At 44.3% G+C, this 24505-nt stretch overlaps 1 protein-coding gene across 1 annotated transcript; it reads left to right on the forward strand.

Annotated features, from left to right (window-relative positions):
- Nucleotides 1-2935: 2935 nt before the first annotated feature.
- On the forward strand, nucleotides 2936-23694 carry MUC13 (mucin 13, cell surface associated). Its single transcript, XM_054208060.1, has 15 exons — nucleotides 2936-2993; nucleotides 6128-6184; nucleotides 6976-7032; nucleotides 7613-7669; nucleotides 8459-8515; nucleotides 9307-9363; nucleotides 11924-12043; nucleotides 12968-13074; nucleotides 14713-14777; nucleotides 16174-16319; nucleotides 17650-17775; nucleotides 18909-19020; nucleotides 20074-20111; nucleotides 22329-22416; nucleotides 23505-23694. The coding sequence occupies exons 1-15, from the start codon at nucleotides 2936-2938 to the stop codon at nucleotides 23692-23694; spliced, it is 1335 nt and encodes a 444-aa protein (XP_054064035.1).
- The last annotated feature ends 811 nt before the right edge of the window (nucleotides 23695-24505 follow it).

A 24505-nucleotide genomic window follows, 5' to 3' on the forward strand; every position in this document is an offset into this window, starting at 1 on the left:
TGGTGCCAGACACTTCCCAGGCATTTCCTTCCCTTTTTCTGTCAGCTCTGTGGCACAGGGGATTTTTACGGATAGGCCTGGAGGAACCAGATGGGATGGGATGGGATGGGATGGGATGGGATGGGATGGGATGGGATGGGTGGCTGGCATGGGAGCGAGCAGCAGCAAGGGCAGGAGCTGGATCCAGCATGGCCCAGAGTGAGATGGGAGCTGACTCTCACCCTGGCCACCCTCTCAGGCCAGCCCTCCTCGCTGGCTGGGGGTGGTGGGACAGGCCCTGGCTGCTCCTGCTCCCCCACTGCTCGCAGCCCCGCAGCTCCATAACAGCGAGCATGGGCCGCCTCGAGCCCAGGGCCCCCTCCAGCACCATCTCCTGAGGGATCCCCAGCCTGGCCTGGTCCCCCATGGGGCAGGCCCCCACCGCCCTGGGGAAGGCCGGGGCAGTCCCCATGACCAGGGCCAGGGCCTGGCACTGAACCCCCTGGGGGGAAGGGCATATTGAGACCCCAGTACCGGCCTCCTCTCTGAGCTTGGAATTTCCCCCACCCCACAAAACCCCCCTGGGTGACCATGCAGGGCGTCTACCATGGTGATCCCTCAGGAGCTGCCAGCCAGTCCCAGGCTGACATGGGGCAGCACAGGTGCTGCCAGGGGGTCACTGTGGGGACGGGTTGTAGGTGCGAGGAGCAGGCTGCACTGGAGGGGCTTCGGGGCCAGAGGGGTAAAGGAAGATGCAGGCAAAACACCCCACGGTTCAGGCTCAGCACCCTGAGGAGGTCTGAGTGGCAGAGCGCAGTGGCCAGGCCACTCGTTCCTCATGCCAGCAGGGAGGCATCCAGCCATTTTTGCTGTCCATAAGCCACCAATATTTCCTGTTTCAGTTCAAGATAAAAGTTTAGAATCATAGAGTCATAGGATAGTTAGGGTTGGAAGGTACCTTTAAAGGCCATCTAGTCCAACCCCCCTGCAATGAGCAGGGACATCTTCAACTAGACCAGGTTGCTCAGAGCCGCATCCATCCTGACCTTCAGTGTTTCCAGGGATGGGGCATCTACCACCCCTCTGGGCAACCTGTGCCGGTGTTTCACCACCCTCATTGTAAAAAATTTCTTCCTTATATCTATCTAATCTAACCCTATCCTCTTTTACTTTAAAGCCATTACCCCTTGTCCTGTCGCAAAAGGCCCTGCTAAAAAGTTTATCCCCATCTTTCTCATAAGCCCCACTTTAAGTACTGACAGGCTGCAATAAGGTCTCCCCGGAGCCTTCTCTTCTCCAGGCTGAACAACCACAACTCTCTCAGCCTGTCCCCACAGGAGAGGTGCTCCAGCCCTCTGATCATTTTTGTGGCCCTCCTCTGGGCCTGCTCCAGTTTAGGAAAACCCTAAGCTTAGGAACGACTTCAGTAATACTTCTGTTTGCTCCCACCCTCCTACATACAAAAAGAGTCACTCTCTGAATATATGAGATCAGTACACGAGACTGCATGTCTTGTTCTTAAAACAGCAGACAAAACAAAGGTAGGTGAAGGAAGAGGAGAGGCATTTAACACACAGAGCTGTTACTTCTCTTTCAGAAACGTGTTCATAACCTGCCAGTGTTTCTGGCAGCGGAGTTTGCCAGAGGAGACCAGCTCCACAGCCTTTAGAGGTGGCTTTGCAGGGGATACACCACTGGGTTGCTCATCCTTCTTGTCTATGTCTGATAATAACAGGATAACCTGCGTTTATTTCACTAAAAGACTTCACTGGCAGTTGTGGCAGGATCCAGGGTCACCCAGAGCTTTGAAGTGAGAGAAAAGACACCTTTGCCTGAAAAACAGGAAGTGGAAACTACTGTGGGCCATGTGATTTCTAATGGTTTCAAGCAGTGTAGTTTACTGGAGCACAAAGCAGAACAAACACACTGTTGAGCTAAAGAACTCGGGCAGGTGAGGCAGGTAAAAATAAGAGGGTTGACAAAAAACAGATCCTGCCCGCAGAGACCTTTTTTCCCATCTTGGTCTCTATCTAGCAATTTTCAGAGGCTTCCTGGGATGCAATGTCAAAAAGTCTCTGTCTCCCACCTATTTTCCGTGTGTCATAGCTATGTTGGCCTTCTGGGCTATTTCTCATCTCTAGATCTGCTGCAAGCTCCAGCCTGACCATCCCTGCTTCCAAGTGTCTCCCTGGCACAAACACACTTCATCTCAAGAAAGGAGGGCTGCCACCCCTTGTCAAACACCTGCTGGTTGTCCCTGCCTGCTCCCCCTTCTCTTGCCACATTGCTGTAGTGAGCCCATAACACACGTAAGATGGCAGCAAACAAAAGACACATAATCACCGCCAGAAAGGCCAAGGTCAGTCCTATTTCTTTGATGTCAAAGATGCAAGTGTTTCCTGTTGCTTTTTAACGTGCTGAGCAGTAGGAAGTGCTTTGGCATAAAATTTTGCTTACAAGGAAAGAACACTTGGGGTCTGAGGCATCTGGTCCGTACTGGTCTGTACTGGTAATTTATTGCAAAGGAAGTGAGCATGTGGATCCCAGGTACTCTGCTCCAAGTGCATAATTATCATGCCTTGGGATGGGATAGCTTCTTGCACTTTAAGAACAGATTATATGGCACCCTCTGTTTCATTTGGACTGAAGGTGTCAGTGTGGATAGCTGATATGCTGTCAGGTCCCACAACAGTTTATTTAGCAGTAACTTCCTTGTGTCAACAGGTCTCAAGCATTTATGACTTAAAGAAAGAGCACTGCAGGTCCAGAAATCTCCCCCTAGCCTGAGGAGGAAGGAAAATACATCTTGGATCTATCATTTGCTGCTTGCCACCATGACGTCAGCTCGGGGCTGAACTCTCTACCTGTGGCTGGGACCTTAAATGAGCTAACGAGAGAATAGAAAAGCACTTTCTCTTAGGTTTAGCAGCAAGTGGCAGCAGCAACAGAAGCAGCAATGAGACGCCATGTATTCCTCGCTGTGTTGCTCAGCCTGGTGGTGAGCCTTTCAAAAGGTAAGAAACACTATCTTCTGTTTTGGTATTTATCAGGGCAGCTATTCTGTGGCAGTGAATGGATTGCTTAGTACTTTCAGCAGCTGCTGAGATGCTGGAGGTCAGTGATGCTACACAATTCAGCATGTCTAGATTTTGATTAAGTAACAATGAAAAATGTCACTGAAAGCCAACAGTTTTCCTTATTCGCAGAACAATGCAAAATCACTGGTGCTTGTGATTAACCTAATTTAGCCTATTCCAAGACCAGTTTTCAGGACCTGCACGCTAAACCCAGGTAATTCAAGCTCTATTACAGTCATAACAAAAGGTATGACTGTTCCACTCCAGTACCCAGGGAAAGGAGTGCTGCTGCTGGCCTTCTGGCCGGAGGCTGCTTAAACAGTCAGTCTGGAAAGCAGCGCTGCCTGAGCTGGCTCACAGAGCATTCATTCCCTCCTGTTGAAATTAACTAACGGGAACTTCACCAACGACTCGGGTGGCGGACAGTTGCACTGTGGTCTGTTCAAACTGAAGGGCAGGTGTCATTCCTTAAGCCACATACTACTTTTTCCGGCATCGTGGCAAACTTGGTAGTTGTGGGCCAGAGCCTCCACCCAAACTTGCCTGTCCCTGATATTCAGTGACAGATAGGAGGAAGAGAAGGGATTAGCAGAAGCAGAGTTCATGCAACTATATGGAGAGTTTTGTGGCGACTTGAAGCTGTGAGAGGACAGAAACTCCCAGTTAATATGGCGATAAAGTTACAGAGATATGAGACAAATTAAGACCTTCACTGATGCTGATAAGCTTGCAAGTGGTGAGAGATGGTTGTGGATCTCTGTTGTCTAGTGTGAGTGAACACATGTGTTTCCAGCAACATCTACAACACGCCATGGACCAATTTTTAGCTATAAATGACAAGCATAGAAATCTTCGAGACTGGTTTTCTGTTTGGAGGCTTGTGGGTAACAACAAAACGTGAAAAACCTTGACCCAAGAGATTACTTTTGCTTACTTGAACAGACTTTGTGTCAGGATGGGCCTGCCCAGAAACCTTTTTCGTTTTAAGCAGACACTGTAAAAGCTTTGCAGGATGTGTCCGTTTGAATAGTACTGGCAAAGGCCCTGCCCTGCTCAGCAGCCAGATGTCTGTTATTCCGCTAAATGCCTAAGTCTATTAACACATCCTGTTTCCTTACACAGAAGGTTGGGTCTAGGCAGGCAGAGCCATAAAATAACCACCTTTGCTTAGGTTACCTTTGACAAGCCCATCATCAAGGTTTAATTGCAGCTCATGTACTCTGCTGTTGCCACAGAAGTGATTCTTCTGGGATCCAAAGAGTAGTAGTCCTGGACAAGTGTTAGCCAGAGCCTCTACAAGGCTAACAGTTGTTGTAGACTAAGGACTAGTGCTGTAAGAGGTTACTGCCCCAACATCCATTCTGAGAAGGCAATCTAAACAATGCTCCAAAACCAAGGCCTGTGGCCAGCATAGATTTATATTACCATGGTTATAGGAAAAATGTACATTTCTTAACATTGACCAGGGAACAAATAATGCTGCCTGTAAGACGCAGTGACCAGTGGACGCAGATTCGGCAGAGAACTGGCACAATTGCTCTTGCTTCCCCTTCACCTAGAGAAGACTAATGAATTACTTCAGGCATTGACTTTTTGGTGTGCCTTTTCTACATGACCTTTATTGATCAGAAGAAAAAAGTTTATAAAGTTCGCCTCACTTTGGATTTTAAAAGCCCTACAGAGCTCTTGAAAAGTGGGGTCTATTTTTCAAATGTCTGTTGAGTTTTGCAATATTTTTTTTAATATATCAGCTATAAGAGTGCGTTACTGCCAAGGGTTTTAGGCAGAAATACATGTCTTCCAGCTTCCATACATGTCTTCCAGCTCCAACTAAGATTGCAGCAGCATTAACTGAGAGTAAATACCTTTATTCCTCACTGATATATTAATTAATTCATATTAAAGTTAGATCATATGATCCAGACTGGTCATTTGTCAGTATCACACATTTATCAGCAAGGCTGTTTTATTTGTTCCCCTTATTTCTAGACAAAAAAAACCCCCCAAACATTCCTTATATCAAGAGATAAGAATGATTCAGTTTAAATATGAAATAAACATCCTAAAAATAAATAGATAAAATACTTCAGAAGAGTAAACACAGTAACAGGTAATGCTAAAACCAAATGCGAGGAAAATTTTCTTCAACCATTGTCTGGTATCAGCCAGGTTTCTCTTTATTTGGAAAGAATTACAACAAGAAAGGAAAAGAATGACAAAAAATTATAATGTCATAACTGCATGGAAGCGTAGTCCTGGAAATAGGGTCTTGATTACCACTGATGATCATTTAGCAGAATATGCATACTTTGAATAAAAGTGCTCTGCTTTCAATGTCCACTTGAATTTGTTACAGCATAGAAGGTGTTAGAAAAGGCAGTCATTATTTCACTGTTGCTCTGAAAGAATCCATATAGTGTTTTTAATGATGCTTGTCCTGAGACCACCTTCCATAGTTGCAAAATATCCGTATATCTTGCAGCGAATGTATTTTTTGTGGATTTAGCTGAAGTCTAGAGCAGAATCTAGAGAGTCACTACAAACACGTTAACTGCAGAGTGCAATGTCATATAAATCTAATTAAAAACTGCAACTACTGAAGATGCATGATGGTAAAAATCACTGCTTGTTTCAGGAATGAGAAAAGCAAATTGGCATAGCAATAGAACGGGATGCCCCTAACCCTGCTCTGGCAGCCAGCATTGGTTGTGTGGTGCTGCCTTGGGAAGGCGGAGGGAGCTTTCCTGCAAGGAAACATGCGTGTGCCGGCAAATCAGCATGCCACAGTCACTTAGAGGAGAAAGGCAGGAAGGGTATAAAACTCCTAGTGCTGGGAAGGAGCCATATGCCAGGATGTGGGAGAAGGATAACAAGGGAAAGCATGACACCAATGAGGCATGGGGACAGCCCAAAGGCAGGGCAAGGCTGCCCAGGGCTGTGGCTGCTCAGCTCCATGCAGGTCCCCCACTTAGATACTCAGAGGTTGTGCTCCACACATGGAGTTCACCAAGACTTTTCCTCCACACAACACTAAGCACTGCTGACATCTCTCTTCTTTTTCCCTTCATCAGAAGACAACACTGGAACAGCTACTGCCACACCTGAGCCGACAGCACCAATAACTGCAGGTAAGGACCAAAAATCCCCCAGGAAGCCTGTTATAAGGACAGGTTGGAATAACTCATTCCCAGGGAGCTCTGCAGCCTGCACAGGCAAGCATGTATTCCCCTGCCTGGGTTTCTCCCAGTTTCTTTCCTGGCGGAGTTGCAGAGCCCAGATCAAGTCTGCATCTCCTTTCCTGCCTTCCTACCCTGACCCTCCTGCTCTTTGCTGCAAGAGGAAAGTGTTGATGATGATTTCAGCAACCCTGTCCCCTCCTGCTTGGTGCCTCCTTGAACAGACCTCAGGACCCACATCAGTTTCTCACATCCTTGCCATGCAGGAACAGTTGCTCTTCACCGTATTCCCAAAATGGTGTGGCCAAGCAGGCCATCATGGGTAGCCTGTTCACGGGCTGGTGGGTGCCCTCAGCCTTCTCTGGCAGCTGGTGCTGTCTGTGTGGTGCTGCCTTGGGTGGGTGGAGGCAGCTTTGCCTCAAGGAGACGTGTGTGCTGGTGGCTGAGACAGCTGTGGCCAGAGAGTGCAGCCGAGCTGGGAGCAACACGCTGCCCCTGCGAGGCACACGTTGAAGCCCAGGGATTTGGGGGAGAGAGGCCACGGACATGTAAGACTGCACAGGCATCGCAGCCAGGGAGAGCCTAAAGACAGGGCAAGGCTGCCCTGGCTGTGGCTGCTCAGCTCCATGCAGGTCCCCTACTTCCTACTCAGAGGTTGTCCTCCATACACAGAGTTCCCCAAATCTTTTCCTCCACACAACACTAAGCACTGCTGACATCTCTCTTCTTTTTCCCTTCATCAGAAGACAACACTGGAACAGCTACTGCCACACCTGAGCCGACAGCACCAATAACTGCAGGTAAGGACCAAAAATCCCCCAGGAAGCCTGTTATAAGGACAGGTTGGAATAACTCATTCCCAGGGAGCTCTGCAGCCTGCACAGGCAAGGATGTGTTCCCCTGCCCATGTTTCCCCCAGTTTCTTTCCTGGCGGAGTTGCAGAGCCCAGATCAAGTCGCATGTCCTTTCCTGCCTTCCTACCCTGACCCTCCTGCCTAAAGGCAGCGCAAGGCTGCCCAGGGCTGTGGCTGCTCAGCCCCATGCAGGTCCCCCACTTACCTACTCAGAGGTTTTCCTGCACACACAGAGCCGGGTGTGGTGGCCATGCTGGTAGTCCCAGTACGCTGCGAGGCTGAGCCCACTGGATCGCTTGTGCCCTGGGTTTTGGGCTACAGTCTGCCACGCTAAGCACGCTTCCATGCTACGGACGGCATCACAGTGGCCAGGGCACCCTCGGTGGAGAGGGAGAGCTGCGGAGGTGCTAAGGGGAGGCCAGGCTGACCCCCGATCCAGAGTGGCTGGAGATTTGAGTTCCCCAAGATGCTTCCTCCACACAACACTAAGCACTGCTGACATCTCTCTTCTTTTTCCCTTCATCAGAAGACAACACTGGAACAGCTACTGCCACACCTGAGCCGACAACACCAATAACTGCAGGTAAGGACCAAAAATCCCCCAGGAAGCCTGTTATAAGGACAGGTTGGAATAACTCATTCCCAGGGAGCTCTGCAGCCTGCACAGGCAAGCATGTATTCCCCTGCCTGGGTTTCCCTGTTTCTTTCTTGGCAGAGTTGCATAGCCCAGATCAAGTCTGCATCTCCTTTCCTGCCTTCCTACCCTGACCCTCCTGCTTTTTGCTGCAAGAGGAAAGTGTTGATGATGATTTCAGCAACCCTGTCCCCTCCTGCTTGGTGCCTCCTTGAACAGACCTCAGGACCCACATCAGTTTCTCACATCCTTGCCATGCAGGAACAGTTGCTCTTCACCGTGTTCCCAAAGTGGTGTGGCCAAGCAGGCCATCATGGGTAGCCTGTTCACGGGCTGGTGGGTGCCCTCAGCCTTCTCTGGCAGCTGGTGCTGTCTGTGTGGTGCTGCCTTGGGTGGGTGGAGGCAGCTTTGCCTCAAGGAGACGTGTGTGCTGGTGGCTGAGACAGCTGTGGCCAGAGAGTGCAGCCGAGCTGGGAGCAACACGCTGCCCCTGCGAGGCACACGCTGAAGCCCAGGGATTTGGGGGAGAGAGGCCACGGACATGTAAGACTGCACAGGCATCGCAGCCAGGGAGAGCCTAAAGACAGGGCAAGGCTGCCCTGGCTGTGGCTGCTCAGCTCCATGCAGGTCCCCTACTTCCTACTCAGAGGTTGTCCTCCATACACAGAGTTCCCCAAATCTTTTCCTCCACACAACACTAAGCACTGCTGACATCTCTCTTCTTTTTCCCTTCATCAGAAGACAACACTGGAACAGCTACTGCCACACCTGAGCCGACAGCACCAATAACTGCAGGTAAGGACCAAAAATCCCCCAGGAAGCCTGTTATAAGGACAGGTTGGAATAACTCATTCCCAGGGAGCTCTGCAGCCTGCACAGGCAAGGATGTGTTCCCCTGCCCGGGTTTCCCCCAGTTTCTTTCCTGGCAGAGTTGCAGAGCCCAGATCAAGTCTGCATCTCCTTTCCTGCCTTCCTACCCTGACCCTCCTGCTCTTTGCTGCAAGAGGAAAGTGTTGATGATGATTTCAGCAACCCTGTCCCCTCCTGCTTGGTGCCTCCTTGAACAGACCTCAGGACCCACATCAGTTTCTCACATCCTTGCCATGCAGGAACAGTTGCTCTTCACCGTGTTCCCAAAGTGGTGTGGCCAAGCAGGCCATCATGGGTAGCCTGTTCACGGGCTGGTGGGTGCCCTCAGCCTTCTCTGGCAGCTGGTGCTGTCTGTGTGGTGCTGCCTTGGGTGGGTGGAGGCAGCTTTGCCTCAAGGAGACGTGTGTGCTGGTGGCTGAGACAGCTGTGGCCAGAGAGTGCAGCCGAGCTGGGAGCAACACGCTGCCCCTGCGAGGCACACGCTGAAGCCCAGGGATTTGGGGGAGAGAGGCCACGGACATGTAAGACTGCACAGGCATCGCAGCCAGGGAGAGCCTAAAGACAGGGCAAGGCTGCCCTGGCTGTGGCTGCTCAGCTCCATGCAGGTCCCCTACTTCCTACTCAGAGGTTGTCCTCCATACACAGAGTTCCCCAAATCTTTTCCTCCACACAACACTAAGCACTGCTGACATCTCTCTTCTTTTTCCCTTCATCAGAAGACAACACTGGAACAGCTACTGCCACACCTGAGCCGACAACCCCAATAACTGCAGGTAAGGACCAAAAATCCCCCAGGAAGCCTGTTATAAGGACAGGTTGGAATAACTCATTCCCAGGGAGCTCTGCAGCCTGCACAGGCAAGGATGTGTTCCCCTGCCCGGGTTTCCCCCAGTTTCTTTCCTGGCAGAGTTGCAGAGCCCAGATCAAGTCTGCATCTCCTTTCCTGCCTTCCTACCCTGACCCTCCTGCTCTTTGCTGCAAGAGGAAAGTGTTGATGATGATTTCAGCAACCCTGTCCCCTCCTGCTTGGTGCCTCCTTGAACAGTCCCCAGGATCCACATCAGTTTCTCACATCCTTGCCATGCAGCAACAGTTGTTGTTTCACAGGTTTCTCCTCTCCACTCTTCCATCTTTTCCTGCTGGCCTTTGGTGCAAGAGGGAAAGTGTTGAGGGAAGATTTGAAGAGGCAGCTCTTTTCCTGCTTGGTTCCTTTGTCTCCCGCATCAGTTGTGGGTGCAAGAGGAGCTCTGGAGACAAGATGTCCAGGGCAACCCCGTTACCAGGCCCTGCAGTGAATTTTTCCTGTGCCTGCCTGGAGCACGGGCAGGGTGGGAGCCAGAGCATGCACCAGAGCATGGGGCTGAGTGTCTGGTTCTGTGACTGGTGGCCACAGAGTGGTCCCTCCCAGTAATCGTCTGTGTCCCACCAAGTCCCCATCCTAGTGAGACGTTCCAGGGGAGACAAAGAGCTCCCAGCCAATGCTGTGTCTCCCCTCCATTCTTTCCTGCTGGCCTTTGCTGTAGAGGGGAAAGTGTTGGGGATGATTTCACAAGTGTTGCATTCTGCTTGGGGTCTCTGCCTCCAGAAAAAGAATTTGGCTTCAGTAGGAGCTCTGGAAACACAATATCTGGAGATAAGCCCTCTAGACAGTGAAACATCATTAAGTGCTTTCCTTTCCGCTTTTTGGGGATGAAAGAGATGTACTTTATTTTCCCCAATTTGCACAGAAAGTGTCTCATCTCGTAGAACGTACCTGTGGAGTTAAGTGAAAGAAACCAGGCAGGGTGAAAACCAGAATTTGATGACTTGGAAGAGAACTGTAATTGCTATCCTACATATAACATATTGAAATATAACTTTTAATTACTTATATATGTATAGATTTGAAACATACTTTAAAATGCTTAGAGAATACATAATTACTTAGGAAAAATACAGCTGTGACCATTGTAGGCAAAAAGCGTACCCTATGAAAACTTAAATTTAAAATACATTTGAGATTATTCTAATGTCCTACTGCTCCCTAGATTTCTAACTTCTGGTGGACCTGCTATCACATCTTTCTAAGAACTTTCTCCTTTTTATTGCTGTGCGTATTTCCAGGCTAGCCTCTCACAGGATGATTTTCAAGGAAGGATTAGCTGGAAGTTTTCCTATAGCGCTATTAGTCTTCCAAGTGTTTAAACGTGTTGGAGTTGAAGAGGATGTGGGTTGGCTCAGAACAGAGGCATAAGCCACAGGATGGTCTGGATACACTGAAAATGCTGTGAGGGTGAAAATAAGAACCTTGCCCGTGTCTTGGGGTGGCAATGACAAGCTTGGCGTTGGGGGAGAGGGAGAGATGTGTGGAGCCTGCAGAGCTTTTGGACAGAGAAAAATTGCAAGGATAGGGCAAATCAAGTGGAAAGAGAGGTTGCTAGAGAAGAGCTATCACAGGCAGGCGTGCAGAGTAAGTCACACTGAGCAACAGGTTGCAGGAAATAAGGGCAAGGCACTGGCTAGAGTACACAGCAAGGTAGAAGCAGGTTTGGGGAAGGTTTTGAGGCATCATACCATGCTGCCATCGGTGGCCTCAGTGTAACCAAGACACTGACAGGGCTGCCATATTAAGTTATTTTCCCTTTTCTGGGAACGAACACAACATCATCTTCAGCAGCAACTCCAGCAAGTAAGTAGAAGGCGGCAGTCAGCACAAATCCACAAAGTTTTGCTGCTGTAGAAGTAGGGTATAGTGGCCAGTTAATATAGTTTGTCATATTATGACGACAGCTGTAAGCCCTGCAACAAATTCCTTAGCAGCATACTCTGATATCTGTTGAGGTATGTATACTATGATGATTAACTTGGGAGCCTTCATTTTATTAATGTGTCTGCAGTAAAGGACCCAATCATAACACTATATTATAATAAGGCAAGTACGTATCAGTGCAGTATTAAAGATGCACAGGCTATTGTAGTCTGCCTTTTTCTAACTTAGACACTGATCTTGGCAGCCCTCAATATACTTTTTTGTTTGTTTTGGTTTTAGTTGTGTTAAGTAGAGCTAGATTGTGAATGCTCAATATGACAGACTATGAATTTCAGCCTTACTCTTTGTCCTTACTGCAATATCCTGCTGAACTGTGTAGGGAAAACAGTTACTATATAGACATTAAACAAGCAAGACATAGCCATGTGCTCTTTAATTCCATCTATACTCTATAAAACATACCTGGTAGTTTCTTTTAGTAGAAGCATATATGAACTATTTAATACATGAACTACTTTATATATGGACTAGCTATTGCAATTTCATGGTAATCCTGATGTTAATGTCTTTCATCTTTTTATCAGGGGGCTTGTGCAACTCAAACCCTTGTGGAACAGATTTGGCTAAATGTATTGCTTTATACAGCAATTTTACCTGCCAGTGCCAATATGGATTCTACTACAGAGAGAACAATTGTCACCCAGGTGAGTTGCAGAAAGGCAATCTATATTTTCTATTATTTCACAGGTAACTGCTTAGGTGAATTTTTTCCCCCATATCCCTTGTTCTCCTGTTATAACTGAAAACAATCAGTCTGGGAAAGTGACTGCTGAATAATACCTTGCTTTGCAGACAGCCACAGCTACAATGACCTAGATTGTTATCTCACAAAACAGTAACAGCCAAAGAGGTCAACGTGCTAGGAGAAGAAGATGAGCTCTGTCAGGGGTGCTGGAGATTAAAATAAGTGAAAAGCAGGAAAAAATACAAGTGTAAACCTGACATCAATATTAATGGCCAGGATTTAAAAAGGCCCAAACCTATGAACGCCTCTGAACAACCGGCTTGATTTTCCCTATTGCTAGACACTTCATCACAGTCCTGTTGAAATGCCTCTCTGAGATGCTGCTGAAGGCCAAGCGTGTGAGCAAATGGGGCTAATTAAGTGCCGGCAAGCACGATTCTCAAATTTACTTGTAAGCCTAGAGAAGCAGGTAGACACTGAATCACTTTCCCACTACGGTGAACCATGTTAGATACTTAATGGCTGCAAATTTGGAGTCCTTAATATAGGTATTTTCTCACTAAATGCTGTAATACCTTAGATGGAGTCTTTTGTTAGCTTCAGGCCACGCTTACAGTTTAATGCTATTCAGTTTCATAGTCTGGACAGCTTGATTGAGCCCAGGATCCTGCATGCTTCCCAGGTAGACAGAACACATCCCCCATTATGGCTGAATTGATTAAGCAAACATTTGTCCCCTACTGATTCATCCAGTATATGAAAAATAGCACCGATTGATTTCTGCATTGAATTTCCCCATCTCTGGAGGCTGGAGAACTCTAAGGTGAAACCTGACTTACTTGAATGCTTTCTGATTAATTAATATTCTCTGTTCTCATTCCAGGGCAAATATTCCCATGGGTCATTACGCTGAATGAATCTTACAGTGGTAGTTTTCCAAATGTAAATTCCAAGGAGTATGAAGAGATGTTCCAAAATATAACAATGTTTGTGAGTGTGACGATGGTTTTGATTTGTTTTGTTTTGTTTTTTCCCCCTGTATATTTAATGCTATCTTGAATGTCATGCAGACAGAGGGGATACACGCTGCCTAGAATAGGCTAGAATGTGTAGCCTAGAATAGTTTCACTCAAGAAACCTACTTCTTTCAAAGACTGATTCGCACTAGTTTAGACCTATTCATAAAAGACTTGAATTTTGCCCTCAGATGAGTACATGTGTGGCTCTTGTTGAAGTGAGGGGATGTACCTGAAATAAGTAATATCTGCATTTTCAGTGCCAATTCTACTTTGGGAAGTTCTCATGTAAATTGCTCTGTATCTTTCACCATTCCCTCTCCAGAAACCATGGGGCTGAGCGAGGTTTTGCAACCCATTTAGTTTCTGATTAAATGTAAAAATGAACAATTTTTAATTATTTTTTTTTAAAGAAAGCTATTGTTTCCACACTGCACAAACTTTTCAGAATGGCTGTCTAGCTGCGTCTAAATACCTAAATAATAAGCCTCTTCCATAAGCATACCAGTATTAGTATTTTAATGCTATTAGAGAAATGGATATTACACATTTTGAACATTCTATGACTATAGATAAAATATGGTAATGGATTTCCTGGAGAAATAAGATGAACAGTTTGATTTATACTGCCATGTTGAAACAAGTGGATTCGCTTATGTTGTTTTCTGGAAGCAAGGAAGAAGTAGTATGCAATTCTACCAGACAGCTGATAAAAAAAAAATAAAATCACCAAATACTAATCAGAATTCATCAAAAAAGGTTATCACATTCTTCATGCTATTATGTCGCTTCCTATGAATGTTTTATTGGAAAGTAACAAAAAATTGTCCCTCCACAACGTTAAAAAATATTTTCCCCAATTTTTTTGTCCAATATTTTTTCATGACATGGCTACAGAATTGCACACTATGCAGCACTGGAATACATATGTAATAGTATGCAAAAGTGAAAATAGCATAGAAAATAATTTTTATTTTATTACAAAGAAGGATAGTTTATCTTTCATTGCAGCTGACCTAGACATCTTATCCTTTTCTCATGGTGCCTTCTGCTTGTGTGGCTGTTGGAGGCAGCTGCCTCCAGCAGTTGTTCCCTGCTTCACAGGGGATGAGGGAGGACAGTGACTTTCCTACTGACCCCATTCAACCTCCAGTGCTTTCATCAGCACTGTGCTTCTCCCCACAAGATCAACCCCTGATGATCCCACTTCACTGCATCTTAGGGACACATGGCATCTGTAAGGATGCCTACTTCTCCCTCTTCCCTCTACCTGTACATAGGTTGGTACTGCAGAGACACCTTTCTAAGCGATGAGTCTGCAAAGGATTATCTGTAGGTATCCAGGCAACCAAACCTAATGCCCTGCCTGACGTTCATTGAGCTCATGTCTCTCCATCCCTCCACTGTTTTCCTATATTCCCTGTTCTACAGCACCACCCCACCGCTCCTCTTCTGCAATCCCTTGCATGATGGATATGACTGATCAGCTTGCTTTATTTGTACCTACTGTAGTGTGTTCTGGATTAAAACCACAGCTGACGCCTCAGCGCTTCCTATGATTTTGGTCTATGTTTCTGCTTGCCTTTAACTCCAATTCATTTATCTTTTGCAGTTTAACGAAGCCTTCAGCAATTACAATTTAACAGGCTTTGAACAGACTGTCATCGTGAAAATTGAGTAAGTTTGACAGTTTGGATTTTGCACAGTGCGTGCTTCCCACACACCCCATTTTAAAGTGTTTTCCATGGAGTACTCAGTTCAAGACAGTATACGGGATGAGTTCAGTTCAGTACCCCTCCTGCTAAATGAGGCCATTCTTTTTGTATTTTTAAAGTTTCTGGGGTGCTGGCCCCATTTTTACCCCATGGATTTCCAATAAGTCTATGAAGTGGGCTGGCTGAGACAGCTCCACAGTGGATCTCCCACTTTTAGCACCATGTAGGATATAGCATTGTGCTACAACTAGCAATCCCTGTGATATCTGACATGCCTCTGAAATTGTAAGTTAACTCTGAGGTTCCTATGAACAGGTCCAACTTGGAGTCACAGTTTAAGAAACACCCTCATTGCAGCTCACTGCATCTCATCGTGCATTTGCTGGTCTCTCCTGACAGCAGGCTGAGCAAAGATGTTATTGAATGGGCTGTGGTAACTGTAGCTGTGGGCATAAGCCCTTTACTGATCTAGACGGACACTGTAAGATGTCCCCCTCTTCCCATCCCCATGTGTTACAAGTTACTGTCCCCAGACCTCTGCCAGCTTTTCTGTGAGTGCTAACCCACATCCAGCAGAACTTGACATGTTAGCACACACAGCAGTGTAAACCCTTCCTGTGACCCCCATGGATTAAGCAGTTAAGCAGACTGTTGCTCTAGCAGGGTTGTGAGGACAGTAACTTCCAGTAGGGTGGTTGTGACAAACATGTGGGGCGCAGTAACATCTTAAGGAGCTTCAGCAATCTACCACTTAAATGTGTTTGTGTGCATATCCCAGCAGCACAAAGTTCAGCTGAAGAACAAGGTTCTCCACCTCACACCCCAGGCAGATTGCTGTCCTGCTGAACCCAACCCAACTAGCATGCAGTTAGCGTAGGTACCTCTACATTTCAAACAGACCCTTCTGAATTCATTGCGGTCATACCCTGAATTATTCTCACCGTGCTTCAGGATGGGTTTTCCACATCATGCCTGGATGACACCACAGGCTGATGCAAGCCTGTAAAGGTTAGGGTCTAACAGGTGAGTTCCTCCAGACTGCAGCTGGTTTGAGATTAGCCCAGTAAAAAAAGATCAGTTGTGTGCCAACAGCACACAAAGGAGTGTTGTTGTTAGTATTAAATCCAACAGCCTTTACTTACCAGCTACCTATTTACATCTGGATCTACTGGAAAGATGGATTCCTAAGCAAGACATGAACTCATTTTCAGGTGTCTTAGCAGCTACCTACATTGTGGGATGAAAGAAGCTGGGGGAGAGAGGGAGGTTTGGCAGAAATATTCTTTTGTCTTTGCATCTAGCTTGCTATCCATATGGATTACGTGAGAATTTAAAATGACTCTATCTGTACTTTTCAGATCTCCAAAAAAAGTCAGATCTTCTCTTTCAACGAATATAACAGTGATAAACCTGTTTATGGAGGATGCATCTGTAAGCAATGAGACAGTTAGTTTGGCAATAAAAAATGCAACAGAAAAATCAGCCTTTGTCTCTTACTCCAGAGGTATGTAATTCCTTACTGTGGAACCAAATAATCAGCAGAAACAGAGGTTCCTATCTTCAAAGCTGGTTAGAACATTTCTGTGTTCAGCAAAGCCCATCAGAGCATAAACCTTGTTGATTTTAAGGAGCTGAATGTTCAGTCTTGGGTAATTTTGAAGACTCAACCATTCAGTGCTGAGCCTTTTTGCCTTATTAAGGCTTTCTACTTCCTGTGTAAAGGAGAGAAGGAAAATACTTATTTCCAAGTAAGCAATGGCATGTTGACTTTAACTTGCTGAGTGTTAAGTGGCTGGAAAATCAGGACAAAATATATACAGACATATATTGTGCTTCTGAGAATAAGCAGGTATTTTACTGGCAAAACAGGATGAAACTCTCTTTAGACTTCTTCCATAATTAACCTTCGTAATTGAAATGAGGCCTCACTGATTAGTTACTGAGCTAAGTGATTCATTGGTCTAAATGCGTAAAGCCTTGTGTAACTAAAAGGGTGCTATTTGGAGAATGATTTTGTGAATAAAATATGGGGGTTTTCTCTTTCTTTTTTTTTCTTTTTTTTTTTTCTTTGTAATATGCTCCTATTTTGAAATCAACTTTCACAAAAGGTGTAGCTAATAATTAAGGGAGTCCATTTAATGGCTTACGGCCTGAGTTCGGTCTCTGAAGGTGACTGTATCCACCTCAACCAGGGCATTTTCTGTGTGCTAGTCCTAAACATGAGGCGGAAATAGAAAAAAACCTGAGAGCTCACAAAGCACCAGTGCAATCACATCCCTCCACTGCATGCCACCCATTGAGCTTTGTAATGCGTCGCTGCCACTGGGTTGTGGATCTAAAGAGCAACATGCCGGGCAAACAGCATACTAATACTGCTCATTAAATGAGCTGCATGCTCATAAACCTTTAAATCTATGTAGAACTGTATGGGATCTGGGCCTCACAGTTCAGCTGTAGAAAAAACCAAGGGAATAGTGCTGGGTTTTTCCTATAGTTTTTTTAAGGTGAGTCAGAAAGTCAGTGTTCTGTATACAAACTTATGGGTAGAATTTCTCCCTTCACGGACTTTGGGGCTGGAAGGTTTGCAGGCAGTGTAGGAGGTTGAGAAACAGAAGGTCAGAAGATGGAATGGGAACAGAACCTTAACTGGTAAAGAGCAAGGGAAAAGAAAGGGCTGGTCCATATGCCTGCAGTATAGATGACCCCCCAAAAAAGACTGTTTTTTTTCAGAATTGCTAAATAATTGGTTTGTGATGTATGGAGAAAATGCACTGCTTTCTATGAAATTATATTATTAGAACTCAGTTTTCTTCCTGACTATTTCTCTTTTAAAGGTGCAAGCTATTGTGAGGGCTTTAACTGTGATACCAGAACCACAGAGTGCAAAGAAAAAATGTTTCCTACATGCGAATGCAAAAGTAATTTCTCACGTACAGAATGGGATGTTCTTTCTTGTTCAGGTAAGAACCTTGCTACTTTATCTATCCCTGATCTGATCATTCCCTGTCTCAGTTCCTTTTTGAAAAGGACGCTTTGCAAATGTGCCGACCTCTAAAAATCAGGGAATGTGTGTCTTATTAAGAAAGCCATAGAAACACATTCTCACGTTTCACTTTAAACACGTCCATAACTCTATTCCAGTAGAATAAAATACTAAAGCCTGAGAAAATTATCACTGAAACCAGTGAGTAAGGAACTCTCTAAATGCATTGTTAAACTCTTGGTAAGAATTGAAACCTAAATAGGTAAAGGATGGAACAAATTGAATCCTATATTCACAGCCTTTTCTGCTAGGGCATATATTGGGAATAAATTCTACATGCTACCTGGAAGCAGCTATGGGGACACTGACACAACTGGAAATCTCATGATGCACTACAAGGATCTGTTAAGACTCCGTTCCTTGCTGGTAGTTCTAGGATTGCATTACCTGTGTCTAGAAAAGTTTTTGTGGGAAGAATGATTTATGTGATTTTTAGGAGCTGTTAGGTGTTGGGGTTTATTTGCATGTTGGTTTTGAATCTTTTAATGAGTACTCTATTTATATTTTTAGTTATCCTCTCCAGCACTGAGATGTGCCTTATTTTCTTATGAAAACTAAAATTTTTACGCTACAGAAAAAAAAGTCTAAGATATGAGATTTTAAGAAAAACAACAAATATTACAAACACTCATGATAAAATCATGAAAGATGACTACAATAAAGGCCAGTGAGATGTCATCCAGTGTAGGCTTTTGTGGCCCTTAACCTGTCTAAATCTGATCCAGTTTTAGATCAGTTGCAATACAAATCATCTGCTGTGAAACCAAACTGCAGCCTAGACACATTTCCATTCTGATGAAGCTGGGTGGTTTAAACAAAGATCTTTTACTTTAAATTTTGTGCTTTTGTATTTCAGTTTCTGTTCTACATAGGTATAGACCTAAAGAAGCCATTCTGGTGCTTCGAAGCACTACAAAGTAGTGTGTTTTTACAGTGAAAAAAAAAACAAAACCAAAACAAAACAAAAAAAGGAGACGGAATTTTCTCCAGTGTTGATTTTTTTGAGGTTATCTTCAATTCACTCTGTATTTTTTCTCTCTGAAAATACAGATTGCAGTAAAGACTGTTCTGGTGAAGAAAATAAGTACTGTGCAAAAGAAGAAGGGGTTCCAACGTGCAAATGCATGCCTAACTTTGAAAAAAAGAATGAAAAATGTGTATTGTGAGTACTCAGATTTTTCTTGTGTTCCTATGTTCTAGGCAAAGAGAGGGGAGAAGAACATCTAACAGAGGGTCGCCCTCAATCTAGAACAGCCTGCAGCTATGTGAATCAGAGAGGTGCCTCAGGTGGTTAGCACAAGTTATAGCATTTTAACTGCTTGGCGTTAGCCATTGGTGTGCACTCATAACACCTCCGAGGAAAGTCAGGGAGATCCAAGATGATCTGTGAGTGAAGAGGGTAAACTAATTCACATTTATTTTGTGGATTGCCCACATAAACAGAAACTATTCCCTCGAAGTAACTGAGTCAGGAGAACTAGTATGTTTAAGCATTTAGTAAGCAACAAGCATTAGAGCAAGACTTGCCTTAAATCCCTGGAAAGTTGCCACTGAAATCAGTGGGGACTCTGTCTCCTGATAACTTTCAGACCTATGATATTTTGTCTTGGTTTTCTCTCTGCGGGTATTTCTGTCAATTCAGGATCAGAACAGAGCAGTGGTGTTAGCTGCTGAAGCTGAGTGACTGACTGGTTGTGCTCTGCTCCCGTGGATAGGCAGAGGGACCTTACTACCCATATCCATGAATTCAGCTCTTTTTGTAGTTATTGCTGATACACACTGAACACTTCTTACCATAAAGTTGATGTATTTTAAATATAAGAAGATAATATGGGAGGGAGATAAAGAGCTGCCAGTCCTTTATAGACCTTATATTGAGGCTTTTGATAAAGACAATGGGTAGCAATTCCAAGGGGCTCAGAGGTGTAGGGCTTAGTTCTTTGGAGAAATTAGGCCGTTTTAACATTTTTCAGGCTGAGAACCTGAAACTTTGAGTGCCCACCTCACCAATCATTCTGAAAATCTCAGATTGTTTTACTCAAAAACAATGAAACTAAAGAATTCAATATTAAGATAGCATTAAAGAAGAAACCTGTGATGAACACACCTTGTGGAGAAATTGCTGATAAAAAGTGGAAATATACTATTGTTTTGTGATCATCTGCTTTATCTTTCTTTTCTTTCTTTCCCCTTTTTTCTTTTTTCTGTCGTGTAGTTGTCCAGTTGGCTACTCTGGGGAGAACTGCAGTAACAGTAAGTACAAGAATTTCTGATTTTTAATTATAGCATGGAAAAATACCTGGTAATGTTTAATCTGCCTGAGATCAAAAAAATAACAAGTAGAAGCCTTTAGGGGTGCCACCATCCTGTATTGGTACTAGGAAAATGTTAGAAAAAACTAAGTGAAATTCCACTGTTGCGGGCAGGGAAAAATTCTTGTTGAAACTCATGCTCAGAGAGACAGTGTATTTCCTCTAATGACCTCTGCATTAAGCCCAGTAGTTTTTAGTCAAACACAGGTTATTTGACAAAAAAGCATATAGTCCTCATCTAAAGACATGCAATGCAGCACCATTAATGGATATTTTCTCCTGCAATTCATGACTCCCTCTATTAAAATGTCAGTGGATTTACTCTCATTTGAAATGTTTCTGCTTTAATATCCAAACACTGGTTCTTGTTTGTGCTTTACCTTGCAAGCACTGCATAGTATCTAGTACTCTATACTCGTGAAGAGGTGATGGCCCCGATTGTGTTATCCCAGAATTGTAATCATGTGGACTAGCTAACCAGATGGATCTTCCAAAGATTTTTCCTTTTTCCGAGTCAGTTTTGTGGCTGTTTGCTGCACCTTCTCCAGTTTCCTCCTTCATATAGATTAGGAGAGGATATTCTTCATACTTTCTAGTGTTTGCATGTGCCTAAATTCAGAACATCTAATACGGCCAAAAGCAAGTTGAAAACCAAATGTTTATGGTTCTTCACTTCTCATAACTCCTTTGGCTTTATTTGAGTAAAATATATATCCTCAGCTGGTCCTTTGGAGTCTCACACTACTGCATTCTTAAACTTATACATGTTTAACATACCCATGTCTGCAGCTATGATATCTTCAAGGGTTTGCTTCTGGTTTTGCCTAAAAGTTTTTGAAACTGGCTAATGGTAGTTGTAGTGCAGCATCCTGAATCTTGCCAGGTGTAAATGTTTTGCAGAAAGGATATTTTTCTTCACATGGGACATACTTTGCTAGAGAAAGTTTTGGGAATTTTAAGGCCTTTTATATAAAGCAAATGAAAACGCTAAATTGGCACAAAATCAACACATTGTGAATTTAAACATGAATTTGGGACCTGCTAATGATAAACTCCATTAATAGCCTTATCTTCATATGGCATTTGGTTGGTTCTGATGTAAAAAGTTTGTCGCGCAATCACCAAGGGTAGTTTACACATGTGTTTGGTATAACAATCTTTCAAGAAATCATTTTCCCTGTTGTCTCGATGTATTCTCCTATGATTAAACGTGAGGCATCATCTGCTGGTAATGGCACAGTTGGTGGTTTCATGTTGTGTATCTCCAGTATAGGCATTCAGTGTATTAAATGGCAAACTCATAAATCAAGACTGGAATCTTCAAGTAGGTTGGGTAGCTCACAAACTCCTCACACCCTTTTCTTGAAATTATGCCCCGCGGGACACAATTATTATTTTTTTTTCCCCTTACCATGGCTATGCAGAGATAAGACTAGGTTTTAGTAGTAATTCCATTCACAGTTGAAGGAAGATATACAGAATACATGTCTTCCTCCCTTGGTCATGCTGGTTTTGCAGCAAGATCAGTGAAAATGAATTTTCCTTGCCAAACATTTATTCAGATAAGGGATATTTATACAGTGTTCATAGTGCCACATAAAAGACACCTCAAATCAGTGTGCTTTATGTGCCTACGCCATGGGAAGAGCCTATTTGACACCTAACTGCATATTTTAGCAGCAATACCAGCTTAAGCAACCCATGCACCCTCCCAGTTGTTCCTGTTCCTCAGCTGTATCTATGCGTGAAGCCATTCAATGCATGGGAATAGGAACTTGAGCTGGGATCAAAATAGACATGCAGAAGAGACAGTCTTTAATGCAGATCAGTTCCTTAATTTACACCTTTCTGTGTCCATAGACAGTTGTACTGAGACAGCACCAGGAGCTTGGGAATGAATAACTTCCATGTTTCTTTTCTCTCTTTCTCGCTCTCTCTCTCTCTTCTCTCTTCCTTTCTTTCTTTTTCTCTCTCTCTCCCTTCCTCCCTTCCTCCCTTTTTTTGCCTTTTCTCTTCTTCTTTCTCTTTTTCTTTCTCTTTTTCTTTTTTTCTGTCTTTAATAGTAAGAGGACAGGGACAGGACTTGGTTTTCAGTATTTACCGTGAGTTTTCAATTGACGTTTCTTGTTTGTTTTGTTTTGTTTTGTTTTGTTTTCAGATCGTGAACTCATCCTTATAATAGTGGGTACAGTGTTTGGAGCCATTATCCTGAGTTTAGTGGTAGCACTGTCTATTGTTTCACTAAGGTAAGAGTATTTCTTACAGTTGAATAGAAGCTGCATTGCTGCATGTTCGTAGAGAACTAAGCAGAAATTTAGAGAGGGGCAGGGCTGTGAACGTGGTTGCATGCCTAGTTGGGCAGACAAGTTAATTTAAGTCATGTAGCCATTAGAATGTGGTTTTGCCTGTGTGCTCTTCCCAGAAGTATTTATTCTCTTGCTGTGAATTTGACTATGAAAGCTTCAGCCAAGTCTTGAAAATACATACCTGACCTAGAATCCAATCCAATCCTAATCCTGCCCTAGCCAGTACTCACATGGCATCTGGATGAGACTGAAGAAGAATGCTGATATCAGAGGACTGTGTGATCCAAATTCAGGCCCTCTGCAGTTTTCCCTGCTAGCACTTTGTCTCAAGGCCTGGCATGCCACTTTCAGCTCAATACAGGTGGCATTTCCAACCAAACATCTCTTTAAAGCTTGCTATTCCTGGTGTACTGGCAAATTCCCAATTGCAGTTGCACCTCTTCATTTCTCTCCACACAATAAATATAAAGCACTCAAGCAGCTCCTCTACCTTTCCTCTCAGTGCTGTCCTGGTAAAGATGCCTACAAGACCGCCCGCAGCAGGCGTAGCTCAGCAGTGGGTGCACAAGCTGGTGCTGAGTGTGTGTGTGATGTATGGACTTGTGGTCACAGACAATTCAAATGCATCATTTGAGTGTCCAGCTTTGGCTGCAGGCAGGAGGGCAACTTTTCTGAACTGGACGTAATGAATGCCTCGTTTCTTCCTCTGAATAGTCAGTTAGAGCTAGTGGTGGTTAAGAAAACCCCTTCACTGTAGGAACTAGTTGAAAGAAGTCCCCCCCTGTCTCTCCTAGCAGTTTAGCCCCATCTGTGATAAGAAACTCCAAACTTTGTAATATGTCATTGGTAACAAGGGTTTTGGAATAGGTATGCTAGAAAAATCCATTGCATGTTTCAGAACAGGAAATTCAAAACAAGCATTCAAAATAAGGTGGGAGTGGACAACTCAATAAATTTGACTTACTCAATAAGTGAGGCACACTCAAATTTCTTCTAAAACCCCCTTTGTTCTTTCATTTCTTCTGAAGAGCCAAACACAAACAAGATAGAGAGAAGAGGAGCCTGATAAAGCAAGGATATTCCAACCCAAATGCCTCTGATGACAGGCAGACCACAACGTTCCCCAGAGTCCAGACCACTTCTGGCCATGCGAACCCAGGATATCAGCCAAACAACCCTTATGAGAAGCATTCTGCAAACAGAGGTCATTTTCTGTAGAGGGATTGTGATGATATGGTAAGTGTTTCACACAGGCCTACAGGAATTGTGTTCCTGAACTGTAGCGTTGTGGGCTACAGACATTGTTGGAACCTAAACTCCGCTCTGTCCATCCTCCCCTGATCTAGAAGGCCGAAGTAGTACAATGGCAACCAACCAACCAAGCCTCTGCATTGCAAAGGGGTGAAGTATATAGTGCCACGAAAAAGCTAGCACAGCTTTTGCATTGATATAGCCCAGGGGAGCCTGTTCAGCAGGGGAGTGTCATTAGCTGGAAGGTGTGTTCTGAAAAAAATGCCTGTTTTATCCTTGAACTCTGCAAGGGAGCTGCAGAAGGAGCAGGGTCTTGATATGATTGATTTGCAGGGTTCTGCATGCATCAAGTAAATAGGAAGCACATTGTCCATTCAAATCTCATTTAAATGACATTTTAGTTCCACCTCTGTGGTGCAAGAAACTACCCCTGTTTAGTGAAGAAAAATCTGTTTAACTGTAATACATTTATGTGTTTTGCAGAACTGAGGCCTAAACTGTGATAGAAGCAACACAGAAACCTGACGTTTAAAAAAACCACCCACTTTTAAAAAGCTGACAATTAAGAGAAGAAAACCATCTATTTTGTTAGTTGATTGATCAGATTCACATGGATTTTGGCCTTTCTAACTTTCCAAAGAACTCAACTTTTCACTGATGAAAGTCTGCTTGTTTGGTTTTCCTTGAGGGCTGGTGAAGGGGCTATCACGTGCAGTGTGCTACATGCTGAGCAATTCTGAGATAGGAGCTTTCTGACCCAGAGCTGCTCTTTATTTCT

This window comes from Rissa tridactyla, chromosome 7 (genome assembly GCF_028500815.1).
Source record: "Rissa tridactyla isolate bRisTri1 chromosome 7, bRisTri1.patW.cur.20221130, whole genome shotgun sequence".
Taxonomy (NCBI): domain Eukaryota; kingdom Metazoa; phylum Chordata; class Aves; order Charadriiformes; family Laridae; genus Rissa; species Rissa tridactyla.